The sequence below is a fragment of the Melitaea cinxia genome, chromosome 7 (genome assembly GCF_905220565.1).
Source record: "Melitaea cinxia chromosome 7, ilMelCinx1.1, whole genome shotgun sequence".
In the NCBI taxonomy this organism is placed as follows: Eukaryota; Metazoa; Arthropoda; class Insecta; order Lepidoptera; family Nymphalidae; genus Melitaea; species Melitaea cinxia.
This window is the reverse complement of record NC_059400.1, coordinates 11,214,697-11,235,808: the sequence shown is the minus strand read 5'-3', so window position 1 is coordinate 11,235,808 and position 21,112 is coordinate 11,214,697. Positions and strand designations below refer to the sequence as shown.

At 31.9% G+C, this 21,112-nt stretch overlaps 1 protein-coding gene across 1 annotated transcript; it reads left to right on the top strand.

Annotated features, from left to right (window-relative positions):
• The first annotated feature begins 1,114 nt into the window (after positions 1–1,114).
• LOC123655181 (PDZ and LIM domain protein 4-like) lies at positions 1,115–19,799 on the top strand. The gene is made up of 5 exons (XM_045591016.1): positions 1,115–1,210; positions 12,531–12,682; positions 16,973–17,028; positions 19,113–19,682; positions 19,726–19,799. Exons 1-5 carry the CDS (start codon positions 1,115–1,117, stop codon positions 19,797–19,799), a joined length of 948 nt encoding a protein of 315 aa, XP_045446972.1.
• Positions 19,800–21,112: the final 1,313 nt, after the last annotated feature.

The window sequence follows — 21,112 nt, the reverse complement described above, 5'->3', positions numbered from 1 at the left end:
CAACGGGCTAGTCTAGAGATAACGAAAGGCTTTTTGTTTTATTTCTTAACCTCGTTCTAAAACCAACTACGATATTGTGTGTTTTTCCAAGCTAATTACGTTTTCATGACTAGATATAGGTATGATATGAGACATTTCTTAAGAAACTCCTCTAAAGTTCATATCTTCTAAAGTTAATATTAAATAATTAATTTAGAAGTTTGTTGTACATACCATAAGTTTCATGGTACCGTAGGTATATTAAAAACAAATGAAATATACAATTTCATAGTCACATCGCTTACGTATCAATATCTATGTAGTATAAAATACTGGGATACTGGATACTTATAAATACATATATTATGGTCATAGTGCAGTTGCAACTTATTCATAGAACGAACGGAAGTCTTCTGCGTGTATTAAAAATGGCAAAAAGAGACCCGTGAGTAACACTGCACACGCACGGATCTCATTTTACCACTCTTGTGTAACGGTGCGAGTAGTCGCCTAAAATACCGACGGTTTGGGAATTCGATTCCCGGTCGAGATAAATATTTGTATTTTTACAAAAAAAATAATTCTAGTTTGGATATCTGTGTTTGTGGGTTTTCCCACCGTATCTAGGAGAGCATGTCAAGGCGTCGGTTCCGGTTGTTATCATAAATACCTGATAGCGATCGTTAATTATAGTAGGCAACATATCCGCCAACCCGCAGTGGAGCAGCATGGTGGATTAAGTTCGTAATGGACGTTAATCGTCCACTTTATTGATTTGTAATCAAATATTTATAATCACCATTGGATGATTTAATAATATATTTTTAGTCACGTTTTTAAATGTGACAACCCAGTAGTGATGACAGTAAACATATAGAAACGTTTAATACTTTTTAAATTACATATTTTGAGGACAAAAAATGTATTGTGTATTATATTTATTGTTACAGATTATACGCGCCAATACACCGAACTTCCCCCAGAAAATAATGTAAATATAACTAAATTCTGTCTTCCATCAACTACCTCGTATATTTCTATAATAATGAAAGATGCTTTGAAGAACACGGTTGGAATTTAGTTAAAGTGTTCTTTGGAGATGCAATCTTTATAGCGATGCATTGAGAAGTTTACAATGTCTGCACGGGAAGTGGAACTGACGGGCGGCGCGCCGTGGGGCTTCCGAATGCATGGCGGCGCTGATCAGAATCAGCCATTAAGAATATCGAGAGTAAGTATTTCTAATGCTATAATATAGGTCATTTCTATATCCAAAAGTTAAGATTACTAAACACGGACAAATTTACCTATCAACTAAGGGCATTTCCTGAAGTAAATCAATTGATTAAAATCAGAGTACTCTAATACATAATAATAATAATAATCTTACACTTGTATTATAATAATACTAATATTTAATAATAATCTTACGCTTATTACCTTTAATATTATTTTTAACGGTTCTACACGATATGTAGATAGTTGAATATCCGGATTAAATCAAAGGTTTCTCTACAATTTTACAAAAACAGGAATTACGCTTATAAATCTAGTTGATATACGTACGTTATGATGACGTAAATTTAACTGAAAAAAAACTTTGTTTCACCAAAAATTAAAAACAATCCTGCATCGACAACTAAAATGCACTTTATTATAAATGTGACAATTATTTTATAAGAGACCTGAATATAAATAAAGTAGTGCCCTGGACAACAGAACGCTTACTTGGCACGTATTTTTGACAAAAAAATTACAAGTTTGAGTGGACAACTCCAACTTCCGGAGTAGGAAACGAAACGAGATGCAGTATTTTGATTAAAATGAACTAGGACGAATGAAGTGAGTCCTTCAGAAGGTCTTTGAACTCTTGTTACTCGTTTCTCTTTTTATAAAATAAAATGTAAACATTATTTTATTTCCTAAATTTGACATGGTTTTTAACTGTTTATAATTTCTCAGCTTTAATGGTCAAAGACAAGATTCACGAGGCATATTAAAGTTCTAATATTGTTTGGTATGTTTTTATTTGATAGATGAATTGATCGTATTTTTCCTACATAGTATTTCGAAGACTTGTGGTCCGATGAACGCTGTTAATAACTAAATCATACACTGTAATAAATACGTACTGACTTATAAACCCATTATACTGTATATTTTTATTTATCTAGAAAACCATTCCTCACAGTGACGGTTTCTGACACTAGTGTGATCTAAACAACCCCCTGCCTTATTATGGCGATGGAATAGAATGTTGACTGTATTCAAAGTTTGTGTTTTAGCGAAACCAAACAAGATCGTCAGAATACTAGATTTATTGAAATTGTCTACTGAGTTTGCTATTTAAAGCGCTGAATCGTTTACGTCCAAAATCAAAGTTTTTGCATTATCTATCACGATATATGTATGCGCATTTTTCTATTTATTAATATACTCTTTGTTTATAATATTAATTCAACGTCTTTATTTATATGAGTATAAACATATAGGTAATAAAATAATAGTAATATAGTATACTATTTCCAGCTTCCAAAACACAAACTGACTCTTGCAATCATTCCTGTAAATCTTCACACAGAATTTAAAAAAAATTCAATTTTCCGGTGATGCTAGGAAAACGATTCTTAGAAATCTCGACCATATTATTAAAAAAAAAAACAATCAATAATTATTACGATGCGTTGGCACAACGGTCACAGCACTGTCGAATGGCTGTTGCACTGGCGGTTGCAGGTTTAATCCCCGTATATGACAGTCATTTTGTATTGGCCATACAGACGTTTCCGGACACTTCGCAGAGGAGTAAATACCACTGATTACGTTGACTGTAAAGCGTTTATTTATAAAAAAAGACTTTGTTTAAGAAACTTTAAAAAAAAATTGTTATAAAAAAGCCTTAGCAAAAATTTTTAGAGACCCAATAAAAACATCTGCTCGGATGTCTTAAAATGGCTACTCTTAAATAAATGTTTAATCCTAAATTACGCTGGTGAAATTCTTTATTTAGAATCACATAATATTGCAGGAAATCTTTTATGCATGGTTGCTGTTCTGTTTTCCTACTGGATGGATCATTACTCCTATATTAAAAATTCGAGCCACGTCACAATAACACACCTTGCATATTTAAAGAAATATAAATATCTTTTTCTTTGACATTTAGCTAAGTCAGTAATAAAAATAAGAAAAAACCTTTTTTTGAAAAAACTTAACGTGACAATGATCACACTGTCTGTGTATGTATTTAAAAAATGTCATATGTTACCTTTGATTTATAAAATTAATGCATGTTACCTGTTTTATAACATTAATACAGTTTTGTATTCATACGTACACCAACACAGACACAAAATCACACATATATCTATAAAAAATGACAAATTAATTTCTATTATTATACACAATTTGTTGGCTATATTTTGATATTTCGGCCCTATTACAAGCAAAAGGGCCATGTTTGTTGGGAAGTATTTTGTTGCTCGTTCTATTTTCACCCGTACATTTCTTGAACTTTATTACTCTTAAAATATTGATAGGACATTAATAATAGCGTGATGTCTGTGTGGTGCGGTCGCAGAGAATCAATCTTTATTACTAATGTCGCAAGTTCGGCAGTGCATTTTTGGATTTACTGCTTTGCTTGCTTTATATTCGTTATATTTAGGACCCCGTAGCTCTTAGGAAATTTACTCGTGTTGTTAGAAAACAAGGTAAGATATGTACGTTAAAATTACTACTATCATTAAGAAGCTTACCTAATTTGACTTGACTAATAACGCTAGTTTTAACGAAATGATAAGAATTGATTTTTCTTAAGAATTGTGATTAAAATTTTCACATTTTTTATGAATAAAATGTAAGTCATTAGAAGGACGTAAATAGGTAAAGTTTGATGATTCTTCAGACTTCTAGACTCCTGTGTATATAATATTCTTAGTACCAAAAAATATTTCTACTGTTATTTGATATATTCTTCTTGGAAATAATATATTTATTTTCTTTGATAGTACTTCAACGATACGCGCGAGCGAACATTGGACGTGAGTAACGTTTGCCGAATTGTTTCCTCAACAAACAACAATCAATTTTGCTAACAAGTGTTCCCTCATCTTTATTTGCTAAATATTTCGCTAAAACATTTCATTCTTGTGTTTCTAATAAGATTAATTCTTTCAATCTAATGTTATTAGTTTGTTGTTTAATGTTTGTCGTTAGATAATTAGTTACTACTAATTAATATCATTTCAAAGCACCATTTTTTTATGTTATAAATAAATATTGTGAATGCGTCGGAACTAATTTAAAAGGAACTAGTGACTATTATTTTTCTTTTATCGTATTATAAAAAAAAAAAACGAGTGTGCTTTAGACCACACGATTGGAATAAAACTTCTGCACAATAGGCCTGCACAGAGAGAAAGAAATGCGTGCTCGCACCTCACTCTCGTGCCTCGTTCGCCTCACCCGATAACAATTTTCGTAACGATCTCGTCACACATTCACCAGCTTACTCCCCAAGTTGAGCGTGCGTAAAGAACTTTTACCTTAAAAAATAAAAATGATATATAAACGTGATAAAAGCTAGGTGTTGCGAGCAATTAAAGGTGTTAGATGGGTCAAAAGGGCTGTTCACTTTGTGTTTCACCGCTCGCTCCGAGACAGAATTCTCAAGTAAGTCTTTATTTCTAGAGCACTTGAAGGAGAGCGTAAAGTCTGCGTTATTTCCACATCCTCGTTTCATATGTGGGTGTTAGGCTTTCAGCATTTTACATTTCCCAAGAATCTGAAGGCTTACTTAAGATAGAATTGTAATTTGTTATTTTACTCGTAACTTCTGATGTGGGCACCCGTATGACTCTTGTACTTTTAAAGTATTTTACTATTTTTTACATTATACTTTGTCACCCTCTTGTCGTCATATTTGATTAACGTTATTATTGTATGCGAATAGATAAATTAGAAAGAGGCTGTATCTTTGTTACTATTTTTGTGAAATCGATTAAACGTATTTTTAACCGTTGCTCATGTATGTATGTTCGGCGATAACTTCGTCGGTTATGAACCGATTTTTATAATTCTTTTTTTTTGGAAAGGAGATACCCTGGTATGGTACCATGATAAGGAAACCAGGTTCTGATATGGAATCGCAGAGAAATCGAGGGAACCTCGAAAATCCGTATAGCTTTTTACTGCGTACACTGATTTTGATAATTTTTAATTTAATCGAAAGCTGATATTTATCATGTGGTCACATATAAATTTCATCGAGACCTGATTACAACTTTTGGAGTAATCTTTGATAATGCGTATTTACTTGACTAATTTTTCGTCTACCTACGTTGTATTACTTGTCGATATAGTTGAAGACGGTTTTTTTTGTTTGCCTGCAAACACATATATTAATAAGAAATAGTGTGTTACTATATATTTCAACAACAGCTGTGGTGTTGCGGTGCGAGTAGTCGCTTAAAACACCGACGGTTTGCGTGTTCGATTCACGCTCGGGATGGATTTGTATTTGTACAAATATTTCTTTACGGTTTGGATGTCTGTCCTTGTAGGTCTCTCCACCATGCCTCGGAGAGCACGTTAAGCCCACGGTCCCGGTTGTTATACTTATGTATGTATATGTATAAATACCTCATAGCAACCTTTCCTCATAGTCGGCAATGAATCCGCCAACCCGCAGTGGCGCATGTTGGTAGATTAAGCTCCAATCCTACACCTACATTTAGAAAGAGGCCTATGCCAAGTAGTAGAATCTTACATACTGAATTATTTATAATATTATTAATTAATATGTTTCACAACTTGTTCATCTTCTTAAAGATATTTTATCGTATATCGCTAATATGCCTTTAATTGTTATTAATTTTAAGGAATCATTTTAGCGTTGAAAGCAAAAGAGAAATGTATAAATTAATAAAATATACATATTACGTAAATATTTAGAATATAAATAATGGATGTAATAAAATATGTAAAATCCAGTAATACTCATGCTTTTTTTCTCTCGTGATTTCGTGATCAAGACATTCGAAGTCAATGTCGAAATATCGAGCTCCGCAAAGCAAAAATAATAAACATGTTAAATTTCCCGTTTTCGAATAATTTTCCTAATACTCATGTTTGTACAGACATGTAGCGTAATACTAGTTAGCTGTTTTGTACTGACGGCCTAGTTTTCGAAAAACGACATAAAGCTTAGAAATCTATGTGCTTTTAGCATTGGAAACCCGATCTGCGTACTGCATGTACACACATATCAAATTCTGTAATGGCTGTCTAGTATATTGCCTTTTGTGCCTATCATCCAACTGCAACTCGCTCGAAATTTCGTAATCTTACCAAGAAATCGCTCCTTGAGCTTGAAAAAAAATCGGAATCAAATTGGCAAAAAGTGAAGCTATCAATACATCGATATAGGCGACTATAGCATTTCATCAGACAGTTGGTATGAAACGCTCACTGAGCTGGATTTGTAGTAACTATGACTTTATTATAAGCGTATAGTACGTCTCACGTGGCTCGCCATTTTGTCTTCTTGTACCTTCGGCAACATATTTCATTTAAACCACCTTGGAACTTATAAAGCTGACCGATGGTAGGATAACCATCCTACTGCTGGCTTTAAATTAACAAAGCCACCCCTGCGGTTACCAACCCACTACACGTGGTGACTATGGCAACATACATAAGTTTGCGCCATTTTTGGGGCGAACTTGTGGAGGCCTATGTCCAGCAGTGGACTGCAATAGGCTGAAATGATGATGATTATGATGATAAATGACGACTTACAGATATCGACAGGAGACAATTTTAATATATCAATAAAGTAATAAAAAAGGATTTATCATTTTTATTTTGATAAAAAAACAAAAATAATTGAAAAACCTTTTTCAATACATTTATAACTACTATTTAGTCGTGTTACAGCCAATTTTATTTACTAGACAATATTGATAGCATTAATAAGATTATGAGACACTAATGGGAGAAAATGAGTGTGGTGTTCAAGGAGGCCGATAGGACGAATCGAGCAAGCAAAACACGTTCACGTACAGCCACGTCTACGTGAGTCAAATACCAACATCGTACTTCCGACTGTCCAATAATAAAAGAACTGCGGTAATCCACATACTCACTTCTATTTTTATCTAATTTATGGAAATATAGCTATTTCTAGACTGGACTATATTTATCTGGATAGATAACATTATTTTTAACATGCCAATGTTTTTTTTAACTTTTTAATATCATGTTTAAAGTATTTAAAATAATTTTTTCTTCATTCGATTGTTGTACGTATGCAATTGCGGCTGATCTAAATTTTGCTGCTCTTATTACCGATATTATTTTCGAGATTTGTGTTTTGTTAAGGTTATCTTAGTTTGAGTACTGAGTCAAATAATCTACATATACATGTGCAAATTTAATAAGATCTAAAATTAGCTTATCAATCGATACTACGATATATGTGTAATATTTTTAATTAATTGTGAATTATTACAAATTCCTTTGTTACAAACGTTTTTTATAAAATTTATTGCTTTTATTTTGATTCCAAAAATTATATTTTTTGCATTTAATAATGATGATTTATAACATGACTCTTTTATAATAAGTATTAGTAATATGTACAAATTTTAGAAGGAAAAAAACAGATTTGTATATAATTTTGTTTATAAGAGTAGAAATAAAATAAAATAAAAAAAAACTAAAGCCGTATCTTACAATTTGATAAGACATAACATAGGTATATGTATATACATCCTAATCTTATATTTTCGGTATATAAAAACCGCTTGTTTGGTGGAAAATAATGGATTATCATAATTTAAATTTTATTTTTACATTCAACGTTTTCCAGCTATTACTCTCGTTCCAGGTCGAGAGGCGTTTCGCAGTCGACTGCGTATATTTCAACTTAGTTTGCGGAAGAGACATTTATTTGTTTATGTTAAGGTTCATTGTATATTGTGCGCAATTTAATGATTCGCTTAATTTTATGTGTTTGTTTCATTATTATTTTAAATGACGCCATTTAATTGTTTTCTGTGCTCTATTATATTTTATTCTACGCAATGTATAAACATTAAATCTTATGCTCATTAAATCCTACATTTATAAAATTTAATTCTAATTCTATGTCATTCAACATGCGTAAGATAAATGTAAGATAAATATTAAGGTAATTTCATAGCGTGCTTAAAACAGTCATCGCAGTGAACATTCAAGTAACACGTTAACCCTAACACGTCGAGATAATAACTTTACGCCCTCTCGTGAAAACTGTGTTTAAAAGGAACTTATAACATTTCAAATTATTTACATACAATGTGAGTTCATTGGCCTATTAAAAATACATCGAGGTTCTGCACGTAGTCATGGAATCAGCCCGTGAGTTTGCCTTCTACGGGTTTAATATTCGAAACGAGTGACGATTCCCGATATAACAATAGCTACGATCTCACGGCGCATGCATATTCGAATAATGCCCATATAATGTTTCGATGAAATAGGCTCTATCGTCGCGTGCCTGCTTGGCTTAGTGTGTACTTTGACTTTCTAGGGGTGGCCGGTTGATAGCCATATTAAGCCACTGTTGTCACTTTGATTTCTAGATACAATCTTTGTCGACTTTCTATCGTCTTGCTTATAACTAATATCTCTTTGAGTGCTAATAGCTGTGTGTATATTTATAATGTCTCTGATGACATAACTGTAAGCCTTGCGGTTATTGTGTTATAACAAGTGTCTGGGAATGGCCGTTTCTGTGTGTGCGTGATTGTTAAGGCTGGTGCTTAAAGACCAAGGATCTGCTGAGTGCACTCCGGAAGGAAATATGTTAAAGTTTTGTTCACCGGCAGCGAGACGGCGTGAACCGAACGCGGTTTGTAACTACTGAAATTTCAACGTGCTCCTTAAGTGCCCTATTATGCTCGTGTACCTTGATGAGTTTTCCTCGTTCTTTAATTTTATTTATTTATTTATTTATTTATTTTTAATTTTAAATAATGTTGCATTTTATTTGATGTTTTAGTCATCTACCTACGAATACGATGATCAATAATAATTTTTTAGTTTTATGTCTTACTAGCAGCTTGGCCGCGTCTTCGTCCGCGTGGAATTTAAAAATAATTATTGTTCAGTTCGCAGAGTAAGAAAATAAATAAATTTTTAAAATAAAAGTAACCTATGTTACCTACTTTTTATTACATCAGCTATCTGCCAGTAAAAGTCCCGTCAGAATCGGTCCAGCCGTTTCAGAGATTAGCCGGAACAAACAGACAGGCAGACGGACAAAAATTGTAAAAAATGTTATTTCGGTATTTGTAACGTGTATACAGTCATATGCATCTAGTAAAAAGCGGTTATTTTAATAATAGAAACAGACACTCCAATTTTATTTATTTGTATAGATTAAAATTACATTTCACAAAAAAAATTGTGGTTCTTGTTATAATAATTTGAAATATCAACATTTTTGAAAAAAAAAAATAAAACGTTACGTTAAGTTACTATTGTAGGTCAATTTATTTTGAGTCGGGTTCATTTTTCTACAACAAAATATTTTCGAGCTTTATTTGTTATGGTTTAAATGACTATGTCATCGTTTTGTTTGTTTTCATGTAAAATATGAAACGCCGCAGGGAAGCGAGCTCTACATAATTACGGTTCGCTTGCATCCGTATAATTGACATTATTTTTATGGGTAACGTTTGCGCGGGATTGCATTATCGGTGGAAATTATTGCAGTCGATAATAGTATTATTCGGTTTTACGATTTTAGCTATTTTTACTTTGATAATTCGCTTATGGCTTTTGTAAATACGTTAACTAATTATTTAGAAAACATTTTTATTCAACGAAAAAAACATATAATTCTAGGATGTTTTAATTATTTGATCATCATATACACATGACATTGACACTCCGAAGAAGATTTTCTTTTTATAATGATAATAATAATATTCTTTATTGCACTCCAATAAAAAATACAAACAAAAGTAGTACAATTAGAGGAAAATGTACAAAGGCGGTCTTATCGCTAAAACAACGATTTCTTCCTGACAACCTTTGGGTACTGGATAGGGCATAGAAAAGCGGTTAGGAAGTGTACAAATAATTGTTATAGAAATTAGAAATAAATTACAATCTAATATATAAAATTCTCGTGTCGCGGTGTTTGCAGTTAAACTCCTCCGAAATGGCTTGACCGATTCTCATGAAATTTTGTATGCATATTGAGTAGGTCTGACAACCGAAAAACATTATTTTTCATCCCCCTAAATGTGAAGGGTAGTCCAACCCTAATTTTTTTTAATATTTAGATTAATTATTTATTTTTTATTTTATTATGAATTGGCATTAAAATGCTGAGCTGCTATTAATTTGCTGAGTCAGCTAGTAGAATATAAAACCATACATATATACATACATATGTATATACTTACATACACTCACATATTTACATATACATATATGTAAATATATATGTAGTATAATATAAATATAAACAATTCATACATATTTATATCATCCAAAGGTGAAAAGACAATCATGGCGAATTTAGCGACAAATAGTGAGCCTTTAGATATTTTTTTAAGCTAAAGAGTGATTAGGCTTGTCTAATAGAAAGAGGAAGAGAATTCCAGAGCTTAACAGTTGTTACGGAGAAACAGGTTTGATTTGGATTGATGAGGTTTTTACGGTAAATATTTCATTAAATTTAGAAAAAAATATTGAGTCGTACCTAACGGATCGTTCATTTTTTGTCTGTATTGGTAATTGCGCTTCTTCTTGTCAAATTATTCCGTCCTGAGTTCCTCGAGGATCTATCCTAGGACTATTCTTGTTTCTCCTTTACCTAAACGATCTACCTATTCAACCTAAAACCAGTCTGGCGTGCTTTGCCGACGATACAGCTTCATACACATCTTCAAATGACATTGATTTAATTATTGGCAATTATCCATTGATCGGCTTCATAGCTAATTCTCCAAATAGAGGCTAAAATTAAACGAGGCGAAAACTGAAGCCATACTATTTACTCGGCAACGAAAGGTCCATAAAAGGGGACTGACAATTGCAGGGCATAATATACCATGGAGTGGTGGTGTGCATTTTACTTTATTTTCATAACTTTTTACTATATTTTTATAACTCTCCACACATAGATAGTTGCAAATAAAATAGTTGTTACATTTAATATATCAAGCACCCCACGCTTTAAACTCTGAATTGAATTATTCTCTAATAACTTACATTTTATTATAATTTTATTTTGAAATAATTCATTATGATTGATTTTTCGATCTTCTACTACTGTAATATAAACTCTTTGTAATTAAAAATTATTTACAACTTTTTAGTTCGATTAGCTATAAAAACGTGGTTGTTTTAGTTTTTTTAAACTATAATTTATTTTTTATTGTTTAGTTCGATTTTTCAATTAATTATTTGCGGACATGTGATAGTATTAAAATGCCTTACGAACTATTTCGTAATCTAGTCATTTCGTCTAAAGCTTCACTGTTACATGGGGTTTTTCCCATAACTTCGAGCAAGCTAGTTCTTCAATCCGAATACCGTCTAAAGATCTTACACGACTAATGTCCAAAACTGCAGGCATACACAGATCGCGCGCTAGCTGTATCTCTCTTACTTCCTTACAGAGGATGCACGAAAGAATTTATTAATCCTGGCGGTCCTAATAAGGATATCGAGAAACGGTTATTGAATTACTGCATTGTCATCGGTCCTTGATACGTGTGCAAAATTTCAAATTCATCAAAATCCTAGAAATCGGTGAAAATTATGCTCATTCCATTACATTTATACATACATACATACATACATACAAACCAAGCTAATAAGCGCGGGGTAAAAAAGTGAAAGGAGCTTAGTCCTTAAGAGATAACCTTGGTATTTAAAAATGAAACTGTTCTAATAACTTAAATTATAATTCATTAAAATAATGAAACTCTAGTGCTGTGTGGTTACGGCAGTAAAGAATATAGCCTCCTTTGTTCCCGTGAGTGTCGTAAGAGGCAACTAACTAATACAATAAATAAATAAATAACGCAGTTCCAATACCACCTTGAAACTTAAAAAGTCGACCGATGGCGGGTTAATCATCTAACTGCTGGCTTTGAAATACACAGGCCAAAGACGGGCAGCAATGCGACAAATCCAGCCCTGCGGTCACCAACCAGCCTGCCCAACGTGATGATTATGGGCAAAACACGTAACACATGACACGCTATTTTTGGCGCGAACTTGAGGAGGCCTATGTTCAGCAGTGAACTGTGATAGGCTGAAGTGATGAAACTCTAAAATCAACACATTAATTGACTCTAGCTGTCGGTACAGTATTATCTAGTTGACTACGAGTATTATGCCCTTATCTTATTATTTTTACTTTTGAAGAATTTGTTTATTCTTAAAGAGGAAGCTTTAAAAGCTTATATCGTATACCTATAACGAACCAGTGTATTCAGTAACATATCACTGCCCTGACTTACCCTGTTTGATGTATACTTCAGGTGAACCCCGGCCGCAAGGCTTCGTTGAGTGGGATCCGTGAAGGAGATGTCATCACTTCGATCAACGGCAATCAGACGAAAGACATGAGCAATGCTGATGCACACGCAATGCTCCGAGCAGCTGGACCCGTGCTCAGACTTGGACTTAATGAGTAAGTATTATGATTATGAGTATTGTAGTAAGTTTGTTGAATACGTGAATCTTACATTCTAAGAGCTTTTTTGTCGAACTCCGCTTGTAAACTTGAAAATTAATTTTAAAATTATTTTTCGACCCGTTTATCTCGATCATAAATACATTATTTCCCTTATTCATAAATAGACAGTTCACAAATTTTATTAGAAACCATTGCTCCTTAGTTTATTTAGTAATTATATAAGTGTATTAATTGCTTAAAAATTATTTAACACTAAAAACAAATTAAAATTATTCTTTTTCATAATATATTTACATAAACAATAATCTACTAATTACTCTGATTTACAATCCAATACTATTTTAGGTTTAATGGAATTCCGTAGTTCATCTTACTGCATCCACACACTTTCACAAACTTTTCCTTCCTAATATAATGTTCCCAGACGTTACCTAGGTTTCATTTGCGTTACATTTCGATACACGTCATATTATTATCATAGCGAAGTGTTAGAAAATCACATATACAGCGTGTTATTAAATTGCCATCTTTCCGTATCATTGCGATATCGAAGTCGATATTATAACCTAAATTAACAACTTACTTGCCCTAATGCTTTAATAAAAATAAAAATAAAAAATAAATAATTATTATTTATATTAATACCAGATGTTTGCATGCGCTCAGATAAAACACGATGGCTACGAGACACTCCTAGCACACATACACTACGGCAGTACACGTAATGTTTTATAAGCGTACGAACTTTTACCCGCGGCTTCGCTCGCATTGATTTTTTAAAGTATCCTGTTACTTCTAATACCTCCAAGAATATGTCTACAAAGTTTCATGTTGATCAGTTAAGAAGTTTCGCGTGAAAGCGTAGCAAACAAACTTACATTCACATTTACAGAATTACATCAGAACAAATTGTTCATTTATTGTAATTTTTAACTAAATAATAATATATTAGTTATATTATATTTATTGTTTTATCGACAGAACAATCGAGTGATACAAACTTTTCAACAGAAATATTTCTTGTTGAATGAAATATAGAATAAAAAAGAATGAAAAAAATTCAAAATCCTGACGTAGAAGACGTAGACGTCCTGGCTAGAAGAAAAGCTCACCCTCTCTCTATAATCTCTATTGTTTAATTATTTTTTTTTTTGGTTGGTTTTGAAAGACGAATTGACGCCCCGTGCGTTATCATATGTTACATAATGATCATTGGAAACTATTTTGATAATAATTTTTTTCTGTTTCCGTAAAAATGAATAAATAAATTAACATTAAATAAATAAAGCTTAAAATTTTAGATATATCTTCCCTTCGCTTTTTTAGTGACACGTGTAAGAATCAAACCTCGCCACTTTAGTGAAGTAGGTATGTTTAACTATATTAATATCGTATATCGAGATATTTTTTTTCTGATTGTTACATTTATGATGTGTTTCATTTCGCTTCAAATAATATCAAAAGTACCTACAAAACAAAAGAACGCGTGATAAAATTATATTATTATATCAATTTGATTGTAATTATTATTTCTTATCTTTTTTTTAAATTTACTTCAAATATTAAAACAGTAAAATAAAGGTAAAAAATTATTTCCAAATTGTTATTTTCAGAAATTAGTTAACAAAGATAATTGTATTTGCTCGCAAACGAAAAAAAAACTGACTACAATTACATCGAGAAGTATTACAACGCAGGTAGACGAAAACATAGTCAAGTAAATACGCGTTATCAAAAAATACTTAAAAAGTTTATTTATTTATTTATTCTAAATGTACGCTGAAATACAAACACATATAAAGAAAGATACAATACAAGATGTACAAGGCGATCTTTTTCCGGATAACCTTTGGGTACTGGACACGATACAGTAGCAGCGGTTAGAGGTGTGCACAAAATAAGGAGGAAAAATCAATAATAAATAGACAAAAACTACGATATAACAGACTTACATAATTATTAAAAAAGAAAAACATGACAAACATCAGCTTTCGATTTAATTAAAAATAATCAAAATCGGTACACCCAGTAAAAAGGTATGCGGTATAATACAACGTAGGTCGACGAAAAAATAGTCAAGTAAAACGCATTATTAGCTATAACTCGAAAAGTAGTTGTTAGATCTCAAATAAATTTAAACGGGACCAAATGACACGCACCACCTTTCGATTAAAAAATTTTTTGTCGCCACCTCCTTTTTTTGGAAGTCAGTTAAAAAGAGTAATATATCAAAACTTTTATCTGTTGGATACTGGAATCTGTCAAAAAGCGTTACCCACAACCGGTGACACGGGCACTAAATAAACGTTTTAACAGGAAAATTCCACAATGTAAGTAACCCTTTCAAAAAGTGGAACAACGAAGAAGTATAGATGAGACAATTGTGAAGGCTTCGGAGCAAAACCCAAACGGCCATACAATCACTTGGGACACATCAATTACGGTTTTATTTTATTTTATGTAACTAATACTCAATAATTCTCCTATTTTAGTCTGAGTTTGCATTTACAATAAATAAATATTTAATAATACTAGTGGTCGCCTAGTAGTCAAAATTCGACATTAAAATTACAGTAAGATCTAATTACAATTTTTTGAGTAATCTTTGATAACGCGTACCTATTTACTTGATTATTCTTTCGTCTACCTACGTAGTATTACTTGTCGATGTAATTGAAGTCGGTTTTTTTCCGTTTCGAGCAAATACAATTATTCACATATTTAGTAGTTTCTACTTCCTATTCTTTTTTATTTCTCGCCTATTATACCTCCTGCTTTAAATTCCATTTGTAAATTATATGTTTAGGATAAACTTTGTCCAAAATCGGTAAAATAGGTCTCTAATGATTTAAATAAAACGAGAGAAAAATGTTCTTAAACATACACAAACAAACGTTTAGCTAACTTAATATCTTTGGTTGATTGGATTTCTTTGAAGATTTTTAAAACAGTTATACAGTTAAAAAAATTTACACTTTAGAGTTAGGTAAATTTAAGTTTAGACCTTAAAATCCTAAAGAAAGTAATGTTCAAATTATAAAAATATAAACACTTTTAAACGCGATGAGTTCGAGTGAAATTAAGAGATACAAATGCAAACTTTGTGCTCTAGATTTGCATAACGGTAGCGTAAAGTGTAAGAGTGGTGAATACCGAGACAGAGGGATGCAAAGTGACGTACACAATAAAGTATAGTGCACTACAGCAACATTTTAAAATTAGAGTTACTATTCCCCTAGCTTTGAACTCGACATTTTACGAGCGAGTGTATTGAAGGCTCGTTTTAATCTAGTTAATCTTCGTTCGTTTCACGCGATATTTGAACTAGAACTGTTTTGGAGATAGAAAATGATTGAACCAAAAGCTTTAATGAATGACGCATAGTGCACGTTGAGTTCAGACTGCTAATGGAGTGCTCAGAATCGAATTATTTGTATTGTGACTCTTACCTCAAATGTTTCTAACTTGAAATCCTGGCAAAATAAATTTGTGACGGTATAAAAAACAACCGCTATTCGAGTACGTTTTTATGACGATTGGAGCTTAATTTTAGTTTATTTTATATATATTTTATTATAATTGTATAAGTGTGCATCACATCATGAGATCACTTCAGCTTATTGCAGTTCACTGCTGGACATAGGCCTCCACAAGTTCGTGCCAAAAATGGCGTGAACTCAAGTGTGTTACCACGCTGGGCAGGCGGGTTGGTGACCGCAGGGCTGGCTTTGTAACACCGAAGATGCTGCTGCCCGTCTTCGGCCTGTGTATCTCAAAGTCAGCAGTTGGATGGTTATCCCGCCATCGGTCGGCTTTGTAAGTTCCATGGTGTTAGTGGAACTGTGTTATCCCTAAGTCGCCTCTTACGACACCCATAGGAAGAGAGGGGGTGGCTATATTCTTTAATGCCGTAGCCACACAGTTTACATCTTGAGGTGCGTTTAATATATTCGCTACCACTTATGATTTCAACATGACGTACTTATAATATTATATTTATGATTAGTTTTTGTTGATATTTGTGGATAGCCTATGTTAATTCTGAATATTATTTTATCTTTTTAAAAAATAGTAACTATACTATTAAAATGATTTTTATAATTTTAAAATTTACTTACAATTTAACATATTGATATTAAAATATTTTAATTTAACATTTTTGTTACCTTTCTCTGCGAAAAATTTGCACTATACAATTTTATTATGCAGTATCCTAAGTATATTAATCTTAAAACAAGTAGTATAACTTTCCCCGTATTTTAATCAAAGTTTTCTTGTCACCAGAGACAGAGAGTTGTCACCGCGAAGAAGATCAATTGGAAAATCTTCGGAGTTAAAAAGTAAGTTTGAGAAATCTTTTGGAATGTAGAAATAGTTAAATTAGAATAATGTAACTTTTGAAAATAGAACACATTTCATATAACTACTTCAATTAGAGAACATATTTTGCTTACTTTATTTAAATATTTTTTTAATTTGTTTTTAATTTGGTATTTACCTATTATTATTAGTTATTGTTTTTTTTTTGTACATTTTGTTGTGTTTTATTTTAGTTGCGTAGTATGTACGTTGTTTTCAACTTAACTATTTGTAACACTACACGGTTATAGTTCAATGGAGTAGTTATTTTGTAATTTTGTTTTTTTTGTCTAATATTTAAGTTATCTGTATATCGATGTATGAATGTGATGGTGAATAAATGATTATTATTATTATTATTATATTATTATTATTATGATGCACAAGATTAGAACATTTTATGTAATCTATTGAAGAATATAAATCTAAAATATTTGCTGTGTGATTATTATGTCTTGTAATTAATAAAACAAGGCGAGATATTTAAAAAAAATGAGATAATAAAGCTCTTATACTCTCTTTACGTTTTTTGATATAAATTTACAACAAGTATAGGCGATAAAGTAGTGTCCAAAAACATTTGATTAGGTGCACTACATATGTGTGTCCAACCATTACTTCATTAGGAATGTTAATTAAAAAAAACGAAAGCGCTCAAAGAAAAGACTCAAAAACTATCAGATACAAAAGGCATGAATCCTTTCTCATCAAAAATATTCCATGGATTTTTTTATAGATGTTCATTGGTGTCCGAAAATTGCTAGAGTAATTAATTTACTTTTAGAATTTCCGTAAAAAGTATTACATAAGACGAACTAAATTTATAATTGTGTTTGCTCGCAAACAAAAAAAAACCGACTTCAATTACATCGACGAGTATACAACGTGGATCGACGAAAAAATAGTCAAGTGACTACTCAAGATTACTCAAAAAGTCGTTATCAGATCTCAATAAAATTTATATGTGACCACATGACAAATGTCAGCTTTCGATTAAATTAAAAATTATTAAAATCGGTACACCCAGTGAAAAGTTATTCCGGATTTTCAACAGTTTCCCTAGATTTCTCTGGGATCCCATCATCAGATCCTAGTTTCCTTATCATGGTACTAAACTAAGGATATCTCCTTTCCAACAAAAAAAGAATTATTAAAATCGGTACATCCAGTAGAAAGTTATGCGGTATAATACAACGTAGGTCGACGAAAAAAGCGTCAAGTAAAAACGCATTATTAGATATAACTCGAAAAGTAGTAGTTAGATCTCAAATAAATTTAAATGGGACCAATTGGCATACACTACCTTTCGATTAAAAAAAATTTTGTCGAAATCGGTCAACACGGTAAAAAGTTCTGATGTAACATACATAAAAAAAAAATACAGTCGAATTGAGAACCTCCTCCTTTTTTGGAAGTCGGTTAAAAAGCTTAGTAAATAACTAAAGTGATAAGGAGTACATTAATTATTTTTTTTCATAAGACCAAATAACTGTTAATTTTCTGTCGTACATGGTAGGTATATAATGATGAGATATATTTTATAATTTTCGTAATGTAACTTATATTTTCTACGAGCTACTAAAAATTTAATTTATATTTAAACGGAAATCTTATTATATCTCTAGTCGGTATAAAATTAAATAAAACGGTCTTTTAACGCCGCTAGCTTAATGTAATGAGATGCATACGATGCGTTCCGGAAACACGTGACATGTGGGGAAGGAAATTTAATATCCAAGAAGAAAACTAATTTAAATCGAAGTTGTGTATTGCACACAACTTCAACATTTTAAATTTAGTTTAAAGCTTAAGCTCCATATATGTAAAAGTTGGGGTCGACTGAATTTATTAACTTTTGTTTTGTTTGATTGTAAAATAACTTACGCGCTACTTTATTCTGTAATAAGAAATGAACACAATATTAATACGAAATATTTATTGTAAAATTTCAATTTTGTGTGGAATATAAATATTAAATTTGTGTCATAAAAGGTTACTTAATATTCACTGTTCATAGTGTTTAGTTGAAATATGACACGTTCTAACAAAAATTGTTTTGTTTCAGGGCCATCGCAACTAATCTCCGAGATAAATAGCGGAAGAGCAACTCCGCAAGCGCCTGTCTACGCTACAATCCGGCCACCGCAGTCTCCGCATAATAAACTTTCGTCTCCGATACGATCACTAAACTCGCCACTGTCAACTCTAAATTCAACACCGCTTGTAAAGTCCATCGCTCCTTCGGAAGAACTCCCAAAGTTTCACCCAACTAACCCTTTCTATTCTACGTTACCAAATTACACGAGTGCTTCCAAACTACCCATCCCGAACGGCAAAACTGCAAACGCTCAATCTTCATTATACAATAGATCAAATAATAGATCCACAGATTCTTATAACAAAAACAGTGAGCATGACTTAAAGTTGTCTTCATTTTTTTCGAAGAAATTTGACTCTGGACCAAGCAGCATACCCAATACGAACTATGATGACTATAAGTCGTTTGAAACAACTTCTCCAAAGAGTATCACAAATGATAAATATAATTCTCTTACTGACGGTCATGTAAAATCGTCAGAATTTAATATAAATATTAGTAAAGAAGATAAAAATCCATTTGAGACAGTTACAGGCGGTAATTTTAGTAATATATACAATTCTAGTGATAAAATTAATAGAACATCTACGAATGGGTCGAAACAACTGTATTATTCAAAAAGTGACGGTGACTTTCGTTTTGACGAAGAAGTAATAAAACATTCAACGATAACTGAACAGAAGATAAATGAAACTGAAGAAATAAAGACGATAAAGAAAATAACTCTTAATGGTTCGGCTGAACATGAACATAAGCAGATAAATGGCGTATTGAAGGATATGAATCCTTTACATGATAATCATGATAATACGAAAGAACGAATAATTCCTACAATACTTCAAGACGAAGACTTAAAGAACAGTAAAGTTGATCTGAAAGAAAATAGTTGCGGGTATTCATATACACAGAAATTTCAATCACCTTATGAGGATCATAATGTAGGTAAGTACATTTTTAATTGTTACTTGCTAAATAGTAAATAGAATGAGATTCATATGTAGTTCTGTCTATCACAACCATTATCGGAATAATTTTCTTGAAAATCGATACATTATCTAACTACAGAATAAATAATCGTAAATTTGCAGGGGGCTTTTGGAAAACAAATCAGTAAATTGAAATAGATTCATAGAGCTAGCTAAATAGAAAATATCTGAGAATGTTAAAATGAACCATGTTACGGTTGTTGGTTTAAATTTTATGACTACTTCCTCTTCAACTTAAGCTACATCTTTGTATTTTTGCGCTTGGTAGGCTCTATATATGATACTTATATATGATATTTATATATGATATTTATATATGATATTTATATATGATATTTATATAGGAGACCAACTAAAACAACGTAACTTGCAATCAAAAATTAGATTTCAAATTTATACTACTAACTTCTTATACTACACCAATACTTTAATTATTCAGTACCTCATTATAATAATGATATAGCTATCACTATGTACATTCCGTACGGAACGCGCGACAGATTCTAGTAGTGAACTGTCCGACCAACCGTCTGTAACTTAGCTCAGTCTGTTTGACTGCCACAAACGTAAGCTTTTTTGAGCCCAAAAGGAGCTGGCTTTCCGGATAGTTGCAATTATGACTTCCGACATATTTATTAAAAGTTCAAAGCTATGTGCATATTCTACCGCATACTTACCTACTGTTCCTAAAAGTATTCGATTATTATATTTCTAACGATTCATTTCAGAGATGTGAATACAAAAACTTTTTATCCTTGTAAGTTTAATGACGATTACATAGCCCATTGCTTCTCATCATTTTATGGTAGAGAAGGTTATAAATAACAAAATGGTAAAACAAGATTATAAATTTTTTAAACATGTTCTTAGCATCGCGCAGTATTGTTTGTTTTATGCTGAGCCCGCTTGTTTTTAATAATTCAGTGATCAATTGACTTTAGCGCTTTGAGGTTTTTGGTTTTAGATTTCATGCGCTTTCGT

What these genes read in the sequence shown, in the direction of transcription:
- LOC123655181 (XM_045591016.1), top strand. Translation starts at nt 1,115, where the DNA reads ATGTCTGCACGGGAAGTGGAACTGACGGGCGGCGCGCCGTGGGGCTTC. An exon ending in AGCCATTAAGAATATCGAGA is followed by an intron (nt 1,211 to 12,530) that starts GTAAGTATTTCT and finishes TGTATACTTCAG; the next exon opens with GTGAACCCCGGCCGCAAGGC. An exon ending in CTCAGACTTGGACTTAATGA is followed by an intron (nt 12,683 to 16,972) that starts GTAAGTATTATG and finishes TCTTGTCACCAG; the next exon opens with AGACAGAGAGTTGTCACCGC.